We start from the raw sequence: 21,924 nt of genomic DNA, 5'->3' as shown, positions 1-21,924 counted from the left end.
ATCGACTTTTCAAGTTTCCGTTTCAGGCGAGGAGCGTTTGATGTAGGCCCCTAAGGCAGTATTTTGAAAGACTGGTCAAAGCAGGGGATAGGCCTATATATCGCACTTTCTCCTCATATTTCACCTCAATTAACGATATTCATCAATACCATACTAGATCACATAATAACTACTACATCCCTCTTGCACGCACATCATATTTAATGAACACTCTTCGTTTTTATGGACCTCGTCTATGGAATGGACTCAGTCAGTCTATGAAATCGCAGTCCTCTGTTGGCCGATTTAAAACCACTTTCAAGAACCATCTTATCTCCCAGTATATAGCATAGTTTGCTTTGTCTTTTGTTGGTTTTTCTACATTCATACCGTTTGCTTTAATTGTGCTTTCTTTTGCTTACATCATCCATTATATAAACTGTGTCGTTGTATCACTAGTATGTTTCGTATGTCCGTCTGTATAGTTTATTAAGTTTATGTCCACTTCGTTTGTTTGTCTGTTTCTGTTTTCATTGTTTTGTTGTGTTTTGTCTTTGAATTTAGTCTTCCTTTTTCAGTATTGTTTATATGTATATATTTATATTTTTTGTTGTGTTTAAGGCATTCCGTTTATAAGCTCCGGCTTCTTGTGTAATGCCTCCACTTAGTAGTTTTTATGTAACAATTGTTTTGTTTTCTAAAGTGCTTATTCATGTGGAAATAAATGTTTCTGAAATGAAATGAAATGAAAATCCTAAGGAATTATCTGCATGGACGGAGCAAGAAAAAAAAGGCCGCAACCGCTATGGTATCAGTAAATGCGATAGCCTTTGCCATATCTTCAGTTCGAAAATATTTGACGTTGAAAAGTAAAGGTTACACTCAAAAAATACAACCCCATGAGTTTGGGACTTCGATTGGAATGTTGATTACGGTCGATGAGCACTTTTCTCATTAGAAGGTAGCCTGCCTGGTCTGGGTTCGCCAGCACTGTTTAATTTGGGTCATTTCAGGATGGGTAAAAGTACCCTCAGCAAAGCCAGAGGGGAATCTACTGAATGCTGTAAACTTAAACGGTTTTAGGGATAACAATTGTGTGTTTATAACTTTAAAAGAACTGTAAAAGAGGTCATAAATACTACTGAAAACAAAAATGTGCCGGAAATGTTGTTACAGTGATGGTTTCGTATCATCTCTCGTAAAAATAATTCATATACCAAAACATCCGAAACATCCCAGTCACATTGCTGCTGCAACATTCAGATATTAATGTGCATTTTGTTAAACGGATTTCGATTCTGCAGATTTATAAATATAGGCAGAAAGCGGGCAATAAGTGCACACTCCACGACCTTTGAGTGCCCTGCACCAGCACAACATTCGCGCCAAAAGTGGGTTGGCAAGAACCCAAATGATGGACAAAACTAGGGCGAGCTTTGCAAAACTAGGTGTCCGTCCACGGGGGATGGTTGAACCCAAGAATGGGGGCATAGAGAGTGTGGGCGGTCATCAACCGAGCTTGGGGAATAATTCGAGGACATTACGCAGATCGGAAGTGAGGAGGAGTGTAGGCTATAAATTACGGCCCAGTTTCTTCCCCTTTAGGACGGGTGGATGCAGTTGATGCTTGTGCCCGAGATTTTGTTAAACTTTGGTGAAATGGCTCCATGATATAATTTCCATGATTGTTTTGACCCAGCCCAATCGATTAGCAGGGCACCAGGTAGCTGAAACAGAAGGGCAATAATGATTTAGGAGGGCTTCCAGAACCTTACCAGTAATTATTTCTGCCGACGTTGGTACTATATTGCGCTCAACATGCACGGGCGTCGCTGGAGATTAACAGTTTTGTCGGTCAAATTGTAAAATCGTGTGTCCGGCGGCAAATTTACCGGATTGAAGAGCGCCAACTATGTCCGATACTGTCTATGATAGCCCGCTTTGAACAGCGCCCCCTATATGAAGGTGATGTCCACCCCCTCCCCAACCGAAGAAAACGTCTAGATCTATAGGAGCGCCCTCCTTCGAGGGGAGGCTTTCGGGTACTCATTTTCTGGAGAGTGGGGCACTCAATCGGTTTGGTTATCGTTTCAGTAAATATAAGGCTCCTTTCTTTCCCCAAACACTGAGCGGAGTATAGAAGGAGGAACATGGTGCCACATGCCTTGATTCAACCGGGGATGTACCCCTCCCCGACCCCACCCACAAATGAGAAAACGGGTGAGATGAACGCAAGAAGGGAGACTTTGACCATCAGTCAATTAACGGTGTGCAGTAAAATCATAGAGAAGGGACAGGAGTGTCCTTTCTATGGTTAAATCCAATACATAAGGCCCCCATTTCCCCCCAGACATGCATGGTGCCTGTCAAGTGATTGCCAGCCATAACATTAACAGGTTACAGAAATCTCCAGTGGGCCGCTTTAATAGCATTATGATCCTCGTGACCCACGAGGTGAAATCTAATCGTATATGACGCTCGTAAACCATCAGGATACAACCCAGTTTACTTTTACCGACGAAGAAAATACAATCCACTTTTCCCTCTTGGCGTTTTGCAGGAATACAATTATGAATTACATTTATGAACCCTTGGCCAACATGGTAAAATTCTAGAAACACATTTTTTTTATTCATGCAGTCAAGCTTAAAAGCCAGCAAACACCTGAAAACTATCAAATCATCAACCCCCCCCCCCCCCCAAAAAATCCCAAATGATAGGGACTTGTCTAGAGGAGATACAAAGACGTCTATTTCATTTTTTTTTTGATGGAGAAACGTTAAAAGGTGTCCCTTCGCTGCTGTGCTCACAAATATGAACATTTCATTGAAACATGTACCCCAACTTTGCTGCCGAAGCCAGCTATGCCCTCAAATATGACATGGAGTATTCTTTTATAAAGAAAATCCCTCTTCACTTGAAAAATTGGTGAAAACGTCTCTTAAAACTTGATATTACGATGTCATCATCATATTTCGAAACCAGCACTGCAAAATATACAAACGATTATTGGCACAGTTCCCATTCGTGCAAATATATAATTATTGGTACAGATAAAAGTATTGATAAGCGATAAGCACCAAGGGGCAAAGGTCCACAAGCCACGTGTCATAATAAAAGCACAGATACCGATAGACTACATATTGTGGAAGGCCAAGGGTACGTGTACGGCGATGTGTGTTTTGATGATATGGCATAAATTAAGCCTAACCCAGTAAATGTCACACCACTGACGCACAAAACAAGAACTAGAGAAGAAGCACAAGTAGCAACTGCCCTTTAAATTGCTTGCAATGGCGATGGAACTAGACGAGGCACTAGTTTTCCTGGGCGATTTCGGTCGCTACCAGACCCTGATCTACGTCTTGATTTGCCTCGCCGGTCAGGTACCGTCGGCATGGCACATGCTGGCCATATCCTTCCTGGGGGCCGTACCGGGTCACCGCTGCAAGGTGCCGGCGGGCCAGAGCCTCGAGGAGACGGTACCGACGGTCGTCGGCAAAGACGGTGGTGAAGAGTTTGCGGAGTGTCTGAAGTACCTGAACAGATCTGCGTATAATGAGACGATCCCGTGCGATGATGGATGGGATTACGATAGCACCTATTACGGGAAGACGATTGCTACCGAGGTACAGATACACACTAAGATTAAACCACCTCAATAATATGAACATTAACACCAGAAGAGAAACCTCTAATAATTAACATGTCTAAAATAGTATTTATTATTTATTTTCTCAATGCGCATATTCTCTCTTCTAAGTATCCATGCTGATTCGTGACATTTGAGGGCGCTGTTGCTGTGATGCCACTGTAGCTGCTCAGTATTATTTTGTAGTAATGGAATTTTTCTTAAGAAGCTGTATGAATCTAAAATGAAGCTTACTGTGATGCAATCAAGCTAAATGAGTCGTTTGTCGGCAATTATGATGGCAGCCCAAAATTGGTCAGTAGGGGTGGAAATCACTTGTGATCGCATCTCTCACTGATTCTAAATCAAATAAATAACCTAAAAACAGAGTGATCTACCCGACCGAGAACAGCTGAGATGTTAACTAGTTTTCGTACGAATATTGAAATTCGCATTTGCATTAACAAAGACTGCACAGAAGTTCAAAAGGACACAAAGAAACATTTCAAGAATTTTAATTAAATCCAATGCATTTTATTTAAATGCATTGGATCTGAAAGAAAGCCTTTCTTTTTTCTCATCCAGTGGGACCTTGTATGTGAGAGGGATGCTTCGGTTGAGCTGAGTCAAATCATCTTCATGCTGGGTGTCATGGTCGGATCGTTGCTCTTCGGCCAGCTCTCGGATCGCTTCGGCCGTCGCTACGTCTTCTTCTTCTCCCTCTGGGCACAGGTGGCTTTCGGTGTGGGCGCGGCGTTCACTGGCAACCTGTACGCATTCATGGCGGTACGGTTTGCGGTGGGCGTCATCGAACAGGTGGGTAAATCTTAAGACGGTATAAACTCCGCCCTATACGATGCAGCCTCCGCAAAGCAATGCTGCCACCATTTCAGTCATGTTCCCTGTATTTAAAAACAGTACTGAATGATAATGTTTTTATGCAAAAAGGAGCCAGACTATTTTTCCATAGTCCAATTAGTCTTTTTAAAACACAATATGAGGGCGCTATTACTCTTAATAACGCTTTAAGTCATTGTATTCAACGAAATGTACCCAAATATCGCCATCCCATTGTGTCCACCATTGACTCTAAAGGCTAATGAGACATGAAAGAAATTAGTAGTCACCAACAAGTGAACATAGACATGGCCCTATTTTATCAAAGTACTTTTTAGAAGAAAAAAAATGTATGTGCTGTGCTGTGCCAAAGTATTGCATGACATTTTAGCCGGTAATGTTCACTGTAGGCCTACAGAACTAATTTCTGTGACCGCGCATCATCAATTAAAGTTTTTTTCTTTTTAGCCATAAAAGTCTGTCACGAGCCAATGCGCCAGGGAACTAATGTGGCCCATCAAGCCGGCGTTTATCTCCGGTTTCAGTAGCATGAAAAGGCTGAGAATATTTCTATTCCCCCTGGATGGGATGCTAGTCCATCGCAGGTTACTCCCCAGCTAATGCTGGTGAGAGAAACAAGTGGGGTGAAGTGGTTTGTCCAAGGACACAACATATGTCCATCGCCAGCAACTGGATTCGAACGCCTGACCCTCTGATCATGAGTGACGAACCATAAAACCACTTTAGGTCCTGCTCCCCACTTTTAAGCGATACTTTTTTTCAAATTTACTGATAATGATCAAAGGGTTTACAACCTATACATCCCCATGTGATATCTGTTTGTTTGTTGTCAACTTCCTCCACTAACCAACCTGTCTATCCAGGGCGTGGACATAACCTCCTACGTCATGGTAACCGAGATGTTCTCGCCGTCTAGGCGTGCCTTCGCTGGTATCCTGCTGACCCTGTTCTGGTCCAGTGGTATCATGTCCCTGGCTGGTTTAGCGTACTTACTGCGTGACTGGCGCCACCTACAGCTCACCATCACATTACCGAGCTTGCTTACCATTCCTTTATGGTGGTAAGGTTTTGTTTGAGCTCCTCAATTTAAAAAAAAATCCCCAAAGTAAGAAAAACTTTTACAAGCGTTTACATCCGCAATTTTTCAAGCCTAATTTTAAACCACTCACAAACCTATAAAACACGTGTTTGACGTCAAGACTTTTCCCAGCTATTCAGTGTATGTTTGGAGTACACAAGTGCGCATATTTCATATAATACATGCAGCTTTACTTTTTAGTTGCCATTAAAAAGTTTCTAAAGTTGTATGTCGACAAACGAAAAACAAACTCAGTACATGCACTTTGTTTTCATCTTTCTTGACGCCTTAAGATGATCGATAAGCTTGTCCTGTAAAGACATGGAATGTGGCGTTCAGCCCTAAAATGGAGTCGCCAAAAGAAAAATGCGAAGTTGAGTTTGGCAAGCACAACTCACCGATTTTATTATTAATAACAATTGACCTTAATAGTGGCCCCACACTCTAGCTAAAATATTGTAATTATACTCTCTAAGTTTGGAAAATGTCCAATGTTCTGTTTTTCCTCAGGGTGATTCCGGAGTCGATGCGATGGCTGATGTCACGAGGTCGCGTACGGGAGGCCGAGGCCATCCTACGGCGCATCGCGCGGTTCAACAAGGTGGATCTACCGGACGGTGTGCTGACAGAAGACGGCGGGTCGACCCCTCCCCCGGAGTATGCAGGTAGGAAGTTTCTCCCCATTTGTGAGATGAATGTCATGGGTAGCTGTTGGGATAATGCCGATTTGAGGGAGCTGGGTACCTAGGGTCCATTGATTGGATATAATTAACTGTTTTTTTCCCGCGGCGTCACGAGAAACGAAATCTCGACAAAACCATTAAATATAAGATATCGCCTTGTGATCATTGTCTCGTATTTTGTTCGCAGTTTTCAGAAAAAAATATCGTATATAGGAAATCTAAAAGCGAATTAGAAGCATGAGTACCTAACACCTCCCAAAATTAAAGAACTGGTGGATTATGGCCTTCAAATGTTAAATTTCAACAGTTTCTCATCATTTTTCCAGCATCTCCAAATTGCAGGCTTCGATTTTTCGAAATTATTCTCACAGTATTTTTGACATACTCTAGCCATAGCTCCATGATTTAGCCCAACTCCTCAACAGTGTGCTTAGAAGATATGCAAATGATGATGCATTTGCATGTATCACAACATGTCCTTATATAAAGAGACCCTTGGGCCTAGATAAAGAGGAGATAGACCGTGGAAGTTTCAACGATATCGTCTTTGTTTCCTGACATTTCAGAATTGGAGCGTAAAGAAAAATCTCTGATGCCCAACGATTCCTCGTCTTCCGCCGACACTCAAGGTCATAGCGTGATGGAGGCCAAGAATCAAGCCGGTCTGGAAATCGCGGATGTCGCGGTCAAGGCGTCGGGGGAAGGATGCGACGCCATCGACGCTGTCCAAACTGGTGGGGAGGACGGTGGTCCTAAGGGGGAAGACAGCACTAGGCCGGCTGGGGAGGGGAAAGACAGGGTGTACACTCTCTGGCATCTTTTCAGGACACCCAAGATCAGGCGAATATCCCTGGTTATGATATTTACTTGGTGAGACTCTTCATTCGTTTGTTTTCATAATTTCGGTATATGAAACCAAGGATCCTTTAAAAAAATCTCCCGGAAGCCTGGAGAAACCTAGAGAGACTGAGAACTAGAAGATGACGATGAAAACAATTTCAGCTATAGTTATACAGCTAATTGGGTGCATGAAAAAAAGTTAAACGGAATGTAAGGAGCTATTACGTGGATTTTATAAACTTGAACATTGTGATAGTGTGTCCATCTTACGGTGATTCAGCAGTTTTTCATTGTGCAAAAGGTTTTTTTGCAAAAGATCGAACATCGCAAATATCTATTCAAGTTTAGATTTGAATATCGTAGCACGCGTTTCTTTTCATGTTTGATGTCCCTTCTGGGCCACCATACGCAGTCCTGTTTTAAAGCAACTCACGCTTTTTTCAGTGATGTAATATTAAAATCTGGTATATAATTATTTTCAGGTTTGTCAATAGTCTGGTGTACTACGGTCTGTCACTGAACACGGATTCGTTAGCCGGCAATCCTTACCTAAACTTCTTCCTCAGCGGTGCGGTCGAGATCCCAGCTTACATAGTTTCCTCTGCAGTCGTCACCTGGTAATTTATATCTTTTCAATCATTGCAGGTATCGAGTTGTCTTTCTGTGCATGTCAGTGACTGACGTTTGCAGAACACAACATATAACACTAGTTATGGATTTACAAGTATAACAAAGGTACCAAAAGTGCTTCGATTCAGTCTTTGCCCATGTACCAGTTTTTTTCCGAAGAAAAGCCTGACCAGCACAATAACTATCAATACTTCATACAATAATTTGTAAATTAAATTAAAAAGATACCAAATTACTGGTAGGTCTTCAAAACTCTCTCAAACACGTGACTGTAGCTTGAGTGGACAGATATCATTCAGTGAAGGTAATTACACAAAAAAGAGATATTATTTTTCTCAAGTTTAAAATTCCATTTAAAATTCGGATGGAGCTTAAGGATAACGTCAATTTCTTAAAGAGAATAGTGATGTTAATTGTTTGTTTTTTAAACAAACCCATTTTCCTTCCAACGTAAAAGGCTTCCATTGATGGGAATTATCCCTTCTTTGTGTACTAGGTTTGGCCGTCGGCTGCCCCTCTGCATCTTTCATGTCGCAGGGGGAATCGCGTGCATCGTGACCGCCTTCATCCCTCCAACTACAGGTAGCTGTAAATCATTTCCCCGCAAGTCACAAGTCGTTAGGCCTACGTACATTGAAGTGGGTAAATCCTGGGGATGTAAAGGACCTGCCAAAGCATAATGAGGAATAATTCCCACCTTTGACTTTTTACGTTACGCACATCATGCTAAAGCGCAAATCATTGGCTTTCCAATGATACCAAATTTATTTCTGTAGTTTAATTTATTCCAAAGATATGACGCAGGAACTTTAACAGTGTCCTGCCAAGTTTCTCTAACCTCATTTCAAATGACTTTGAAGAAAAAGACGCGCATTGCGCCGCCAACACTGAGCAGTGAAAAACGTTCTTCAGTTTTTTTTTTTACCTTTGTGGGTATTCTTTCCTCAATAAAAATGCATAGTTTGAATCTTTGCTACCTTGGCTACTCAAAAATACAAAACAATAAATAAAGATTTTGACATGATATTTCCAGTACATGTTTATCCAACTTCCGGCGTCGATTACTCCAAACAAGGTTTTGGGGGACATTCCTCATTTTATCTTGGCCGGTTCTCCATTAGCATATTTGAGATATGGCTTACACAATAGGAGGGCGCTGTTTGATTTGGGTAAACTCTTTATAGTATTTGCCCAAACTGAATAGCGCCCTAGGATCTGGGTATGGTAGGATCATACCCAGAAAATTTTGTGTTCGAAAAAGGCCGGCACAACGTCCCCCTGAGAACTCAATATCAGCACAGACTGTCTAATAGTTGCATGTGATCGAAAGAAGAGCACCCAAGCCACAATGAAATTTTAAGGAAATGCCAACGCAATCGCAAAACATCCTAATGTATGGGTTATGGACATTAAGAAGAGTAGAATAAAAGGGTTTGGATGAAGAGTTGGAAGTGCGAGAATCTATTAATTCCTGAGATTTTCTTCCCCAGCGGACGGCACTGATCTGTCAGCTCTTATTGTGACCACGGCCATGTTGGGCAAGTTTGGCATTGCTGGCTCGTACGCTATCGTGTTTCTCTATGCTACAGAACTCTTCCCCACAGTCGCCAGGTAAATTGTGCATTTCTCAAAACACTTTTCTTATGCTGGGAAGGTCTTGAGTTTCTAACTTGAAAACTGTGTTGGTTAAATTCAACAGTTACTTGCAATGCTTCGGAAAATGTCCTCGTGTTGTTAAGATGCGGTACTGAATGACGCGAATGACGTAACTGTCCAGTCACTTGGTGCATTTGACATTTGACCTCTTTTGATTGGTGGAAACATAAGTGTAATGTTAGGTCGATTCATAATCTAGCCAGCTCTCTGTTCCGTTTAAATCCGACGGTCTTTACATACAAATATTTGAGTTCTGGATTTTTTCTCCATTTCTGAATTTATTATTTTTAAATTGTTTAGAAATCTGGGAGTCGGTATGTCATCCTTCTCATCACGTGTTGGTGGTATCCTGGCTCCAATCATCATGTATCTCGTAAGTCTGGATTCCAATCATGCAGTTGAAATACACAGAAAACAAACACTTTCATTATGTTAACGCTTATAGGTTTATATCTTAATTGACAGGATTCAATTCCTCACGGTAGATTGTCAGACTTAGAAGTCAGCAAGTGCTAGCTTAGACACCTTTTATTTAGGCCAAATATAAATACCAGCATGACAGGTTCTTTTTCCTGGATGAGAGAGAAATAATTTGTTACTCTTTAAATCGGGGCTGCTCACCCTTCATGAATGCTCACAATACTGCTTTGTGTTCTCTCATTGTTTTCGGCACATCAGAATGCTTACGTTCTCAAAAAGTCAAAATGTTCAACTTGAGTTGTGTACGTTGAGTACAGCATGTAATATATAATATAAAGGCTTGAGCCCCCCCCCCCCCCAAGAGGTTGTCAGTTTTTTTTTTTTATAAGTTTTTTTTAGACCCACGATTTGACCTTGGTGATTATGAATGTGGCCTATTTTCGAGTAGTATAATAGGGTTATAAGTGGCGCCACCAACGTCAAAATTGTCCAACCCCCCCCCCCCCAAAAAAAAACCCGTATTTTTTTCTGCGGCCCAAAAATTTGGGCAAAAATTTGTTGAAAACAATTTAACTTCTAAAAAAAAATTTAAGAAAATGTGAGCCCCCCAAACGCCAAATCCTAGGTGCGCCACTGCTGGACATTCGTTATTTTTTATATAATTCTTTCAATTCAGGAGAAATTCACGGGTTGGATACCCCTGGTCATATTTGGAGGTACGTCCATCATTGCGGGACTGAGCGTCTTGGTACTAGACGAGACGCTGGGGAAGAAACAACCACAAACAATCGAGGATGTCGAGAGGACACAGACAGGCACCTAGGGGGAATATAAATACACGTGGTTGATATTTAAAACAATAAAACAAAGTGTCTGATATCATATGACAGATCGAGACGAGATGAAACACGTAGTTCGATACAGAAAAACTCAATCTTGCACCCCGCTGGATACAGCTGGGTGTAAGTTTGACTGTTTTTTTAAAAACAAATTTAACTAGAGTGTTTTCAGAGCATTCGTGTATACGAGACGACACCGAGACTAGACGACATGACACTAGACTTTGAAGCTCAGAAACATAGGACCAGGCCCGGTAGTGTAAACAGTCGTCGTGTCAGTCGCGCCTCATTTGTTCAGTCAACAAAGTATTTGTAAATTGTGACCTGCAGTACCCGTGTGTATTAACATGTTTTGTGGTATGTACTAAAATTGCTTCTGCTTTGCTTGTATTTAAATCTCTTTCAGATACATGGGCGTCACCAGGATTGTTTTTAGGAGGGGCCAAAGCACATTTCCCCCCACAAATCCTTGTACTTTCTCTGGCATATTCTCAATTTATCATTTTTTCGAGGGTGTGCAAGGGGACATTCACCCACCCCACTCCCATTGACACCCTTGCAGACGTCAATTTTTTAAAAATTAAAGTAATAGCAAAATGACTTCACACTTTTCTTCTTTTTTTTCTTAGTTTTTTTTTCTTTTTTTTTCTTTTTCTTCCTTCCTTGGGGGGGGGGGGGGTGCTTTTCCGGGGGGGGGGGGGGGGCAAGTGTCTCCCTTGCCCCATCCCGGCGACGCCCATGTTCAGATATTGAATTTACAGTATTACAGTAGCATCTTCCAAGAAATTTGATTGACATACATTTTCAAACCCGACCAACGCAGTATATAAGCCATAATATCGAGCGCCCTCAAGCTCGGCAAAAAACAGTGTCGGTGCCATACATTTCAAAGAATGAACTTCTCGAATCTTGTGGCTTTAAGTTGCTTAATTTGACGCGCTTTTCAAAACCGATATTATCGTGTTCGAATAAATGAGTTTTCTTTCAACTTAAAAAAAGTAAAGTCTTTATTTTTGGAAAACAAATGCCAATGCAGTTTTATTTTGTTGATGTCTTCTGCACAATGTTATTGTAATTAAAAAATAATATAATAAAGCAAGTTTTGTTTTCACATGTGATGTCGAAATTTAAGGTAAAAAGACAATTAAAAACACCTTTTAGATTTGTTTGGGTAATGAGACATTCACTTGCGCCATTTTATGGGAAACCCTCCAACTTTCAATAAAAGGAAAACCTTAAAACCAATTGCTCAATGTCATTTTATTTTAAATATCGTCTTTTCCTGGTATTTGTTCAAAAGTCTCAGGCTCAAAACACAGATTCGGTTTGTTCGAATGCAACTCAATGAAGCCCACCATTCATGGATTTGCATGACAACACTATAAGGTTACGCCATCGGCATTCCGGCTTGCAACTGGAGCAATATGCGTGAATGAAATTCAAAGCACTGAAGTTCCCGCCTTTTACGAGACAACACACTATAGCGTGTACAGCGAGTGTAGCAGGGAGGCCGTATACCGCTGGTACGTGTTGCTGGGCCGTGGGCCGTCACGACAGTCGGTTTGGTGCAACTGATATCTTTGCTGTGGAAAAATCATCTCTTCCAATGGTGGCAAATAGCTAAAAGCTACCCTTTCTATCATGGGCTCCCTTTCGGTAAGATTCTTGTACATTTCAGTGACTGATGGGTACACGGTTTCCTAGAAAGCATGCAGGAACCTGACTCCAGTATTTATCTTAACATGATAAAACCACGATGGAGGTTTAGTATGGCACATGATGTGGAAACCAGACATGAATGTGGGGATAAGAAAATTATTTCTAATTGTGATGAAATTATCATGACTCATTCTTGACTTTGGTCCTAACCAACGTAATGGCGTCTGAACACTCTTTGTTTCTCAATGTGACAGTTGGATAGTCGATAGATTGAATTGAATTTGTTCAAAAAATTAAGGAAACCTTTCCATACCTGGACATCACTTGACACCCTGTGCACAAACCCGAGACTGGTCTGAAAAATTCAAAGTGCTTTCTCAGTATATGCTTCAATGTTTTCTCTGCTAAATTTGACTCTTTAGGACATGCTATCGCTTTCTGATGGTTGATTGGTCACTGCAGGGCAAAATTAGTGATGTCCATGTATGGAATTCTTTCCGATAATATGAAGAAAAAAAGTGGCGTCTGGTTGCAACATTCTTTCCGAACACTCTTCTTTCTCAATGCGACAGTTGGATATTTGATAGATTGAATTGAATGTGTACAGTGATTTGGATTAACTGAACAATCTTAGTCAAGCTGGTCCCGAGTGTCTTGGTAGTCATCTCAGTCAAATGTTTCGGCCAAGGTGAGCAAGTCTGAATACAAGTGATAGTCATTCAGCGGGTCAGTCAGTCATTGAGTTAGTCGATGAGCTATAGGTACAAAAACTACGTAAGACACCTGGCCGACCCTCTTGGAAGAGAAAAAGTCTTTAATTACTCAATTGGGAAATAATGTATCCAGGCACCTATTCAGCAGTTGTGTACAGAGTCTATGAAGAGTCATTTTTTTCCCAACAAAATTGGAGATGTTTCTCAGTCCCAGATTCATGTCTTTTCAACATTTTTGAAAATACAGGAAATTGGTAAAAAAAACAATTACTACTGGAGAAAAGGAGGCTGCAAAATGATTGCCGATTACAAGAGCAAGATATGTCAAAATTAAGACACCCAAAATCTGAAAGTCTACCGGAGCTAGGCTTTAACTAAATGACTCCGAGTTTCAAGCAATACAAATAAATATTTTTTTCCCCTGTCCAAACGTAGTTTTTGACGAGGCCAATTCAGCTTGTCTTGCACTCCCGGCCCGGACAACTGGCCGTGTTTTTGCTGGAGAAGACGACGCAGGTTGCCGCTGAAGCATTCGAAGCCCTGGTGGGCCGGGAGAGTATAGGGGCATCAGAGGGCAGTGCGAAGGAGGGTGAGAAAGACGGACAAAGCCAACCCGTGGATTCTGAGGAGTCGGAGAAATTAGTTGAGGTAAAATTTACATGGAATGGAGTGTATAGTGTAGCTACTTGGCTGTGAAAAAAGTCTGTGGGGAGTAGCGACAAAACTTTACTGTTGCTCCGTCTAAAAAAAATTTTGTTAACGATATATTTTCAATGAATTACCATCATTTTGGACTGCATCAGGAAATTTCCCATATCTGGCCATCACTTGTCACCCTGTGCACAAACCCTATGAGACTGCTCTGAAAATTTCTAAGTGTTTTCTCAGTAAATACCTCAATATTTTCCCTGCTAAATTTGACTTTTTAGGACATATTATCACTTTCTGATGGCTGATAGGTCACTGAAGGGAGGAATCTTTCCGAATTTCTCACCAAACAAACTAGCACATAATGCTGAAATGAAGGTGCAGACTTATTATACACCATCAAGTACGTAATAGTGCCACGAACTTGATGTGTCTCTCTCTATGAATCTGAAAAAAAATCTGAGTGATAAGGGATAGTTGATAGAAGTACATGTAAATGGGAACCTATATTGTTTAAAAACTTTAACATTTGTCTCATTTTTTTTCTTGCTTAAAGCCTGGGAAAGTGACTAATCCAAATGCTACACAGAAGAATGAAGGATTTCTGGTTCGATTAACTCGAATTCCAGTGAGTATAATTTTATTGTATTAGATTCCAGCTTAAAAAAAACATTCTTAAGTTTTAAATTAGTTGCGATGCCTTAGTGCTGATATTGAATTGTTTGGTTTCATTATTCTGCTATTGGCATTATAAAAGCATCACGCTTACTTTATCAATTTGTTCCCCCTGAAAATTATCAATAGGTCGGTTATTTGCCGCAATTATGATATTTGTTCATCAAATCCGAAAACTATGACGCATTGACACTGGTAATAATGTAGTATTATTTTTTTAGTAGTCCAATTTTCCATCCCAGATAAGTCCGGGTTGTTTGACTCAGTGTTTTCGACATTTTTCTGTTTCTCACATAAATGTAATGATCGTTGTATCTTGCTTTGATGTTTTATCAATGCCTAGAATTTATCCTGATTTTTTCTTTCACATTTAAGGCAAAACATCTCCGACATCTTCAAAATTGGTTGCGTTCCTTGCAAGCCGAGGAGCCACCTACCGTCTCCATATCGTCCCCCGGCCCCGCGATAGAGGGCCGGCGACGTCTGGTTGCTAGGAAACGGCTGGACGAGCTTGGCTTCGTCACTAGGGTGTTTCGGTGCGCCCTCTACGCCCTGACGGACACTCTTGATTTCGTAGGGGTTAAAGTGAGCCTGTTGGAGTATGCCAAGGGGACACTGCGTGTATCTGGAGACAGTGAGTTTTAATGTATGGACGGAATTCAAATTGGTTGCCAGGCGGGGGTTCTCACTGATGAGCCATCTTGTCTTTATCAAGGACCTTTTTTTGTGGTACACCGAGGTCATATTGATTAATTATGCAAATAGGCCTACTGAAGTTATTCAAAGTTTTGAAGAGCGAGACACCTGTAATAACTGAGGTAGTGCCTTCGGAACGGCACAATTACAAACGGAATTTAACATCATTAAAATGCTAATGAAGCCATGACGACAAAAATCTTTTTAGAAATTCAGTGCCCGAGGCCACACATGTGGTTCCAGATTTGTCATTTTAAAGACTAATATTCGGGTCGCCAGCGAAATTATAAGGTCATTCGCCCTCGTTGACTGCTCACCCCAATCAAACAAAATGAGCATTATCCATTACCCTCAATTCTGATTTTAAAGATGTGGCGGACACAATATGAAGACACTGTGTGGTTTGGGTGCCAAATAAAGCTCTCATATTGTGTCCGCCGTATCTCAAAAAAGGCTAAAATGTAATGTTTCATCTCGGCTGACTGTTTACAAAAATGGTATGAAATTTGTGTCTGAAATTTTCATTGTAGAGACCATAGACTGCAGTCCGGTCAAGGAGAGGTCGGCCTTCTCACCCAACAAGCGGAAGGAGTGTGAGGAGAGTGAGGAGGAAGATTACGATGAGGAAGACGAACAGGAGGAGGATCTTGGAACCCTGGAGCAGCTGAATAAGAGCTACAATTCAGAAGATGATGTGGATTATCAGGTTGGTACACTACAGTGTTATAGTCCATATAGACCTACTCGTGATATATCACAAGTACATCGCAAGACTAGTTACAAACTCATTCACGAGTTTAATAACAGGTCCAGTCACAAGGGATGAATAATAAAAGGAATGCGTCTGTCTTTGAATAGCTTGTGACTTGACTTGGGACTGGATGACCGCTGAGATTGACTATGTGATGGGTTATGAATCATAACAAGTATGTCAACTTCAACACTGGTTTTCTTGATGTCTCTTCCTTGCCGTTTACAGTGCAGTCAAATGCAGAGCTTTGTGTAAAATGACGCATTCCTAAATGCCAAGATGTAAGAATGTTTTACGATGTTGAATCACTCTGACGATAATTTTATTCAGACCCAAGTTTTGAACTCAGAACAATTCTCAATTCTCGAGGTGCTTCTTTTCTCCGCTGCCTTTCAGCCACCGCGTGAGGAGGAGCTCAACACCGACTCGGAGGAGTATAAGGAAGGGCAGACCGAGAGCGAGGAATCGGGGCAAAGTGGGGAGGACGAGGGAGCCAAGGTACCACTTCCTGCTCGCCGTTCCATCAAGCCGTCTACCGGGGCTGCCAAGGTGAAGCCTGCTACTAGCAGTGCGGATGGTGATGGTTCCGCCCCGAACAGCAAAGGCAAGCCCCCGGACCGAGACATCCCCAAATCTGTTGCTGAAAGCACCGCCGTACCCTCCACCACCGTACCCTCCACCACCGTACCCTCCACCACCGTACCCTCCACCACTGAGGTTGATTCAGCAATTGCCCAAGGCACCGCTGGTAAAATGAAAAGCAAAACAAAAGGCGGAGATCTGAATGGTGAGCAGGCCCAAAACCTTCCAAAATCGACCCAGCTAAAAAGAAAAAGATTGAACCTGCATCATCTAATAAAATATTCATTTTGCTTTTCACCATAACATCTATACTGTCTCTTATTTGGAGTCCCGTAATACATCACACATATTACATACCTAATACATTATCAGAAATTCACCATTTCATGCTTTTGACCTCTGCAATAATAAGCAAGTTCGGGATCTCGATGAATTAGTCCGGGTCAAAGGTCATGCAGGATAAAATCGCTGACGTAATGTTACGCGAATTTGCCCTCCAGCCTCCTTTGAAAGATGTAACAGGCACAGTATGAAGACACTATTTATTTTGGGTGACGCATTATTTTGTTGCGTTTAAATCCACATTTTAACCAAAAGTCTAAAATGGAAAAACATTTTTTATCTCGGCTGACTGGCTAAAAACTAATAAGAGTATGAAATGTTTGTTAAACTTTCATTTCAAATTCCTTAGACCACAGTTCGGTCAAGGAGGGGTCGGCCTTCTCCCCCAGCAAGCGGAAGGAGGGCGAGGAGAGTGAGGAGGACGATAACGATCAGGGAGACGACCAGGAGGAGGATCTTGGAACTCTGGAGCAGCTGAATAAGAGCTACAATTCAGAAGATGATGTGGATTATCAGGTTGGTATTTTACATCGTGATAGATCATTAGTGGACACAATGAAATCACAAGTCAATTCACCAGAAAAGAATGTGTTTGTCACATTTCATTTGAAAGCTTGTGACTTGATTTGGGACTGGTTAGCCGTTCTTATTGACTTGTGTTGAGTTATGAATCATAACAAGTATATCGACTACAACACTGGTTTCTTGATGCCGTTTTTTCTTCACAGTTTACATAAAATGTTCAGAACAGTTCATATAGGATCTTGGTCATTCGCAATTCTCGAGGTGCTTCTTGCCCCTTGTTTTTCAGCCACCGCGTGAGGAGGAGCTCAGCACCGACTCGGAGGAGTATAAGGAAGGGCAGACAGAGAGCGAGGAATCGGGGCAGAGTGGGGAGGACGAGGGAGCCAAGGTAGCACTCCCTGCTCGCCGTTCCATCAAGCCGTCTACCGGGGCTGCCAAGGTGAAGCCTGCTACTCGCAATGCGGATGGTGATGGTTCTGCCCCGGCAAGGCCCGGCACCAAAGGCAATCCCCCGGACCAAGACATCCCCAAGTCCGTTGCTAGAAGCACCGCCGCACCCTCCACCACAATACGCTCCACCACCATACTCTCCGCCACGATCACCGCAAAATCCCAGCCTGAGACCAAGTCGGTGTCTGAGGTTGATTCAGCAATTGCCCAAGGCGCCGCTGGTAAAATGAAAATCAAAACAAAAGGCAGAGATCTGAATGGTGAGCAAGTCAAAAACCTCCCAAAAATCGATCCAGGTAAAAAGAACAAGAATCTACCTGCATCAGACAGAACCCCGTGAAAAAAACCTGTTGTGCAGAGTTTAATGGGAGTTGATATCACCGAAAAGAAAGCACTTAGTTTTCACGATCAAATAATTTAATAACAGAATGAAGCATTGTCAAAATAGTGAAGATGTTATTATAAGATGGAATTTTTTGCGTCGGGGTGATATAAATCAAAGTAGGTTTTGCCCTTCAAGATGTTAAAAGAAACACAAGTTGTTAACGAAAAGAAAGGACATTGTTATTTCTTATTAATCTGGTGTAGTCATTACAGAATGGATATTGTTAAATTGTTAACTATTTTTGAATATTAATATATAAAGTGAAAAAAATTATGAAAAAAATACTAACTGCAATAAAAGATGATTACACAAAGGTATTCTGCACGATTGCACCATTAGGGCCCTACACATTCAAATTTAGTTCTGCTGTAGCAATGTCCTTGTCATGTTATCTTGCTGACAATTGGATAAAATGAAATCCAAAGATGACTATCTAATTAAAATTCTGTTTGCTTTTCAACTATAACAATCTCTAGTCTCTCTTATTTGGAGCCCCGTAATACATATACATATTACACACGTAATAGATTATCCGAAATTAAACATTTTATGCATATCACCTTTGCAAGAAGTATTCAACGTACGACGTGTCAAAAGAATAACACGTCATACTTTGATTCTCGTTTACCAATGGAATTAAACCAAAAAAATTAGATCATACAAACAAGGCATGGCAAATTATATGGAGCAAGTTTCATCAGCTTTGTGCAAAATCAGAGGGTAAGATTTAACTGCATACGAAAAAATACTCGCTTTCAGAATCTGCCTCTTTTGACTTGGCGTCCTCCAATGTCGATACAGTGCTGGTGGCGGAAGGTGCGTGCTGCGGCAGAATGCTTCTGAAGGAATGCAGGATCACCCCTGATGTCATTGCACACCTCGATCGGTTGGCACAACACATCAGGAGTTACAAAGGGACGCCTGATTAGCACACGCCTTCCGCCACCGTCTCCAGCACTGTATCGACATTGGAGGACGCCGAGTCGAAAGTGGCAGATTCTGAAAGCGATTTTTTTTTTCGTATGGCGTTTAAATCTCACCCTCTTGCACAAAGCTGATGAAACTCGCTATAACATTTGACATGCGTTAATGTTTACATGATCTGAACTTTTGTTTAATTCCGTTTGTAAACAACTGAGTTATTAAGGATCAAAAGTAGGACATGTTCTTTTTTTGACACGTAGTACCTTACACGGACCACCGAATGCCATTTTTTCCAACTTATTTTAAAAATCCAAGTCGACATTTCATTCACGCATGCGCAAACTCACGAACGGTGCATTTTTGATATAAACAATACACGTCACGCGGTCCTAGTCCAATAAACGGCAAGCTTACAGCATCACGTTTGTTTGTTCAGCCAAACATCTGTCTCACAATTTATTGCTCACACGAGATGTCCAGTTGTTTTGTTGTGAGATTTAGTGTTTTTTTAACAAGTGTAAATCTACTCACATGATGTCAAAATCACGTGTACCTAGTGTCTAAATAATAATTAAAACAAGTTGGCTGATAAATAAACAGAAGTGTGTATTTTTGAAATAAATGGAGCTAAAGGCACACTTAGTTCCCCTCTACTATTGCCCTCTGCTTAACGTGTCCGTGCAATCAACCAGGTTTAATTACACACTTGCGTGCGATAAACTCATGCGACGCAATCTTGGAAATCAAAGCGAGGCATTTAACAAAAACCAAACACGGTGGCGTACAGTCATAGTTGTGTGCGGTTAACGATACACGATCTCGCTTATCTACAAAACTTCTCACTGTATTGAGCTTTCGAGAAACTTACTTTGAAGTCTACATGGCGAGTCAAAAAGAAAGGACCGAGTTAGAAAAAACATTAAAAATATATCTAGTTTGCTCCATTTAATAAAACAAAAAATAAAACAGGAGTAAAGTACATGCTATTGAATAACATTTCACGTAGTTTGCATACTCTATTCACACGTTATTTCTATTTTATTGGAAATAAATTCAGCTGTCCACCACTGACTATTTAACGATGTGCATTGATGAATACCCTTCACATACAATGAACAACGTTCGCGAAAACAGACAAAAATAATTCTTGTTCAAATTAAGGCTTGATTTATACGTCGTATACAAAACACAAAATGTGATAGTAGAAATAATGTGTCATTATTTACATGTACATGTGTGCTCCATTCAAAAAGTACACTCGCAATGCGAGAGCGAAAAATAATAGCCTAAAATGTAAACGTAATTTTCACAAAACCTGCTGAAATTGCTGGGTTGAAACCCAAACAACAGGCTTGAATAGTCCACCGTCTATACACACACATTTTGGAAACAATATTAATGGCAGCAAACGAATGTGAAAGTACTATGCACTTCTATGGGCTATCTTGACGGTATTGTGACGTGCAAGTTTGCTTTTGTACTTTTTTGTACTCGTATTAAAATGAGCAGTATGTATATTTTCATCTTTTCTGTTAAATTTCACTTCACAAAGATAAAGATTCATGTTTGTGTTTTATGTTTGATGTGAAAATTACTGGTACTAAGTGCCCATTTAATAGCAAGCTTCTTTGTCTGATAAATAAATAGAACTGTGTGCGCGTGGTTTTGAAATAAAAAGAGCTTAAGGCAGATTGTCTCTGCCGTTTACTTTATTGTGTTCCTACAGGTAGATGTGGAAACGTGCCGGGAAAAAGGAAAAAACACGCTCTCAGACTATTTTTCCCCAGATAATTCCCACTATGTTGGGCAACTACTAAAAAAAAATAGTTTGAAGTGTGTCATTTCTTATCCTATAATCCGAGTACATCAAAACACGAAAAATACAATTTTTCTCTTATTGTTTTGGGTTATTGTTTTTTTTAGATTAATACAAGGTGGTTGTGAGTTTTCATTAATTTCAATTACCAATAGGGAAACAGCATGGGCTACAGCAAATAAACAGGTTACACAAGTTTAAAGTAGGTGGGCAGCATACCCGAGATATGAGCAGGAGATATCTGATGAGCAAGCGGTTTCGTCGAGGGTACTAGAACCCGAGAACAGACCGTCAACATGAGGCTGATCATAGAGAAGTGCAGAGAGCATATAGGTTATCACTCTACCTAGCTATGTTTTATCGACTACAAGCTGATTTACCCGATCATAGATTGGGTAGGGCGTGTTTGTTTTAACGCAGTTACGAAAAATGGACGAAACGGATCGCCCGTCCGGACTTGCTTAGCCGCGTGGAACACTCCAGCACACCGAGGGGCTTAATGATCAATACCAAGAAGACAAACATAATGGTTATCACAAATCAGCAATTAACTTGATTTCTTATGAATATCTCCCTCGAAAAAGCTGTTTGTAAAATTGTTGCTAGCATCTCAATTTATTGAAACTGAAAAATCGCCTAACCCTTGAAAAGGAAATATTGAAAGAGAAAAATTGACCTCTTACTTCCGAAAATCTAAAATACATGTGGACTAGTGGAACGTGGTGTACTCGTACGATCCAAAGATAACAATTTATGAAATAATTTTGTGGCGGTCATTGGATGAAAACTTAAATTTAAAAAGGAGACTAAAAAATCTTTTAGGATATCCTTTTTTTGTAACTTAAAGGACTCATTACCATTTACAAAAATAAATAAATAAAATGACCGCTGATAAAAACTTCATTTAAGCCAGCCCGAATAAGTCTGGAACACATCGGATGTAGGTAGGTAAATCTTCACGTCGTTGTACAGTTTCGTTTTCACGCAAGTATGCCATGCGAAAACAAACGTGAACGAAAAACGAGACCTTGGAACGAAAATGTTGGTTGTGAAAGGTCGTAAGTAAAATTCGTTTTTAACCACCTCCAAGTGACTTTTCCACATTTTTTTCTTCAGGAAGACCAAGGTAAAATTCCAACTTGAA

The 21,924-nt window shown here is 40.9% G+C and overlaps 2 protein-coding genes across 2 annotated transcripts; both read left to right on the top strand.

Annotated features, from left to right (window-relative positions):
* The first annotated feature begins 3,127 nt into the window (after window positions 1–3,127).
* LOC119741715 (organic cation transporter protein-like) lies at window positions 3,128–11,214 on the top strand. Its single transcript, XM_038217583.1, has 10 exons — window positions 3,128–3,608; window positions 4,196–4,426; window positions 5,332–5,528; window positions 6,057–6,211; window positions 6,796–7,099; window positions 7,552–7,686; window positions 8,196–8,281; window positions 9,190–9,310; window positions 9,656–9,728; window positions 10,452–11,214. The coding sequence occupies exons 1-10, from the start codon at window positions 3,273–3,275 to the stop codon at window positions 10,596–10,598; spliced, it is 1,785 nt and encodes a 594-aa protein (XP_038073511.1). The 5' UTR covers window positions 3,128–3,272; the 3' UTR covers window positions 10,599–11,214.
* An 869-nt stretch (window positions 11,215–12,083) lies between these two features.
* Window positions 12,084–18,506, top strand: LOC119741716 (DNA ligase 1-like). The gene is made up of 9 exons (XM_038217584.1): window positions 12,084–12,270; window positions 13,422–13,634; window positions 14,191–14,262; window positions 14,685–14,943; window positions 15,536–15,711; window positions 16,153–16,408; window positions 16,439–16,543; window positions 17,030–17,196; window positions 17,492–18,506. Exons 1-9 carry the CDS (start codon window positions 12,256–12,258, stop codon window positions 17,993–17,995), a joined length of 1,767 nt encoding a protein of 588 aa, XP_038073512.1. The 5' UTR covers window positions 12,084–12,255; the 3' UTR covers window positions 17,996–18,506.
* The last annotated feature ends 3,418 nt before the right edge of the window (window positions 18,507–21,924 follow it).

This window comes from Patiria miniata, unplaced genomic scaffold (assembly GCF_015706575.1).
Source record: "Patiria miniata isolate m_02_andy unplaced genomic scaffold, ASM1570657v1 HiC_scaffold_5, whole genome shotgun sequence".
NCBI classification, from domain to species: domain Eukaryota; kingdom Metazoa; phylum Echinodermata; class Asteroidea; order Valvatida; family Asterinidae; genus Patiria; species Patiria miniata.
The sequence above is the reverse complement of the archived record's forward strand: the minus strand, read 5'-3'. Positions and strand labels throughout refer to the sequence as shown.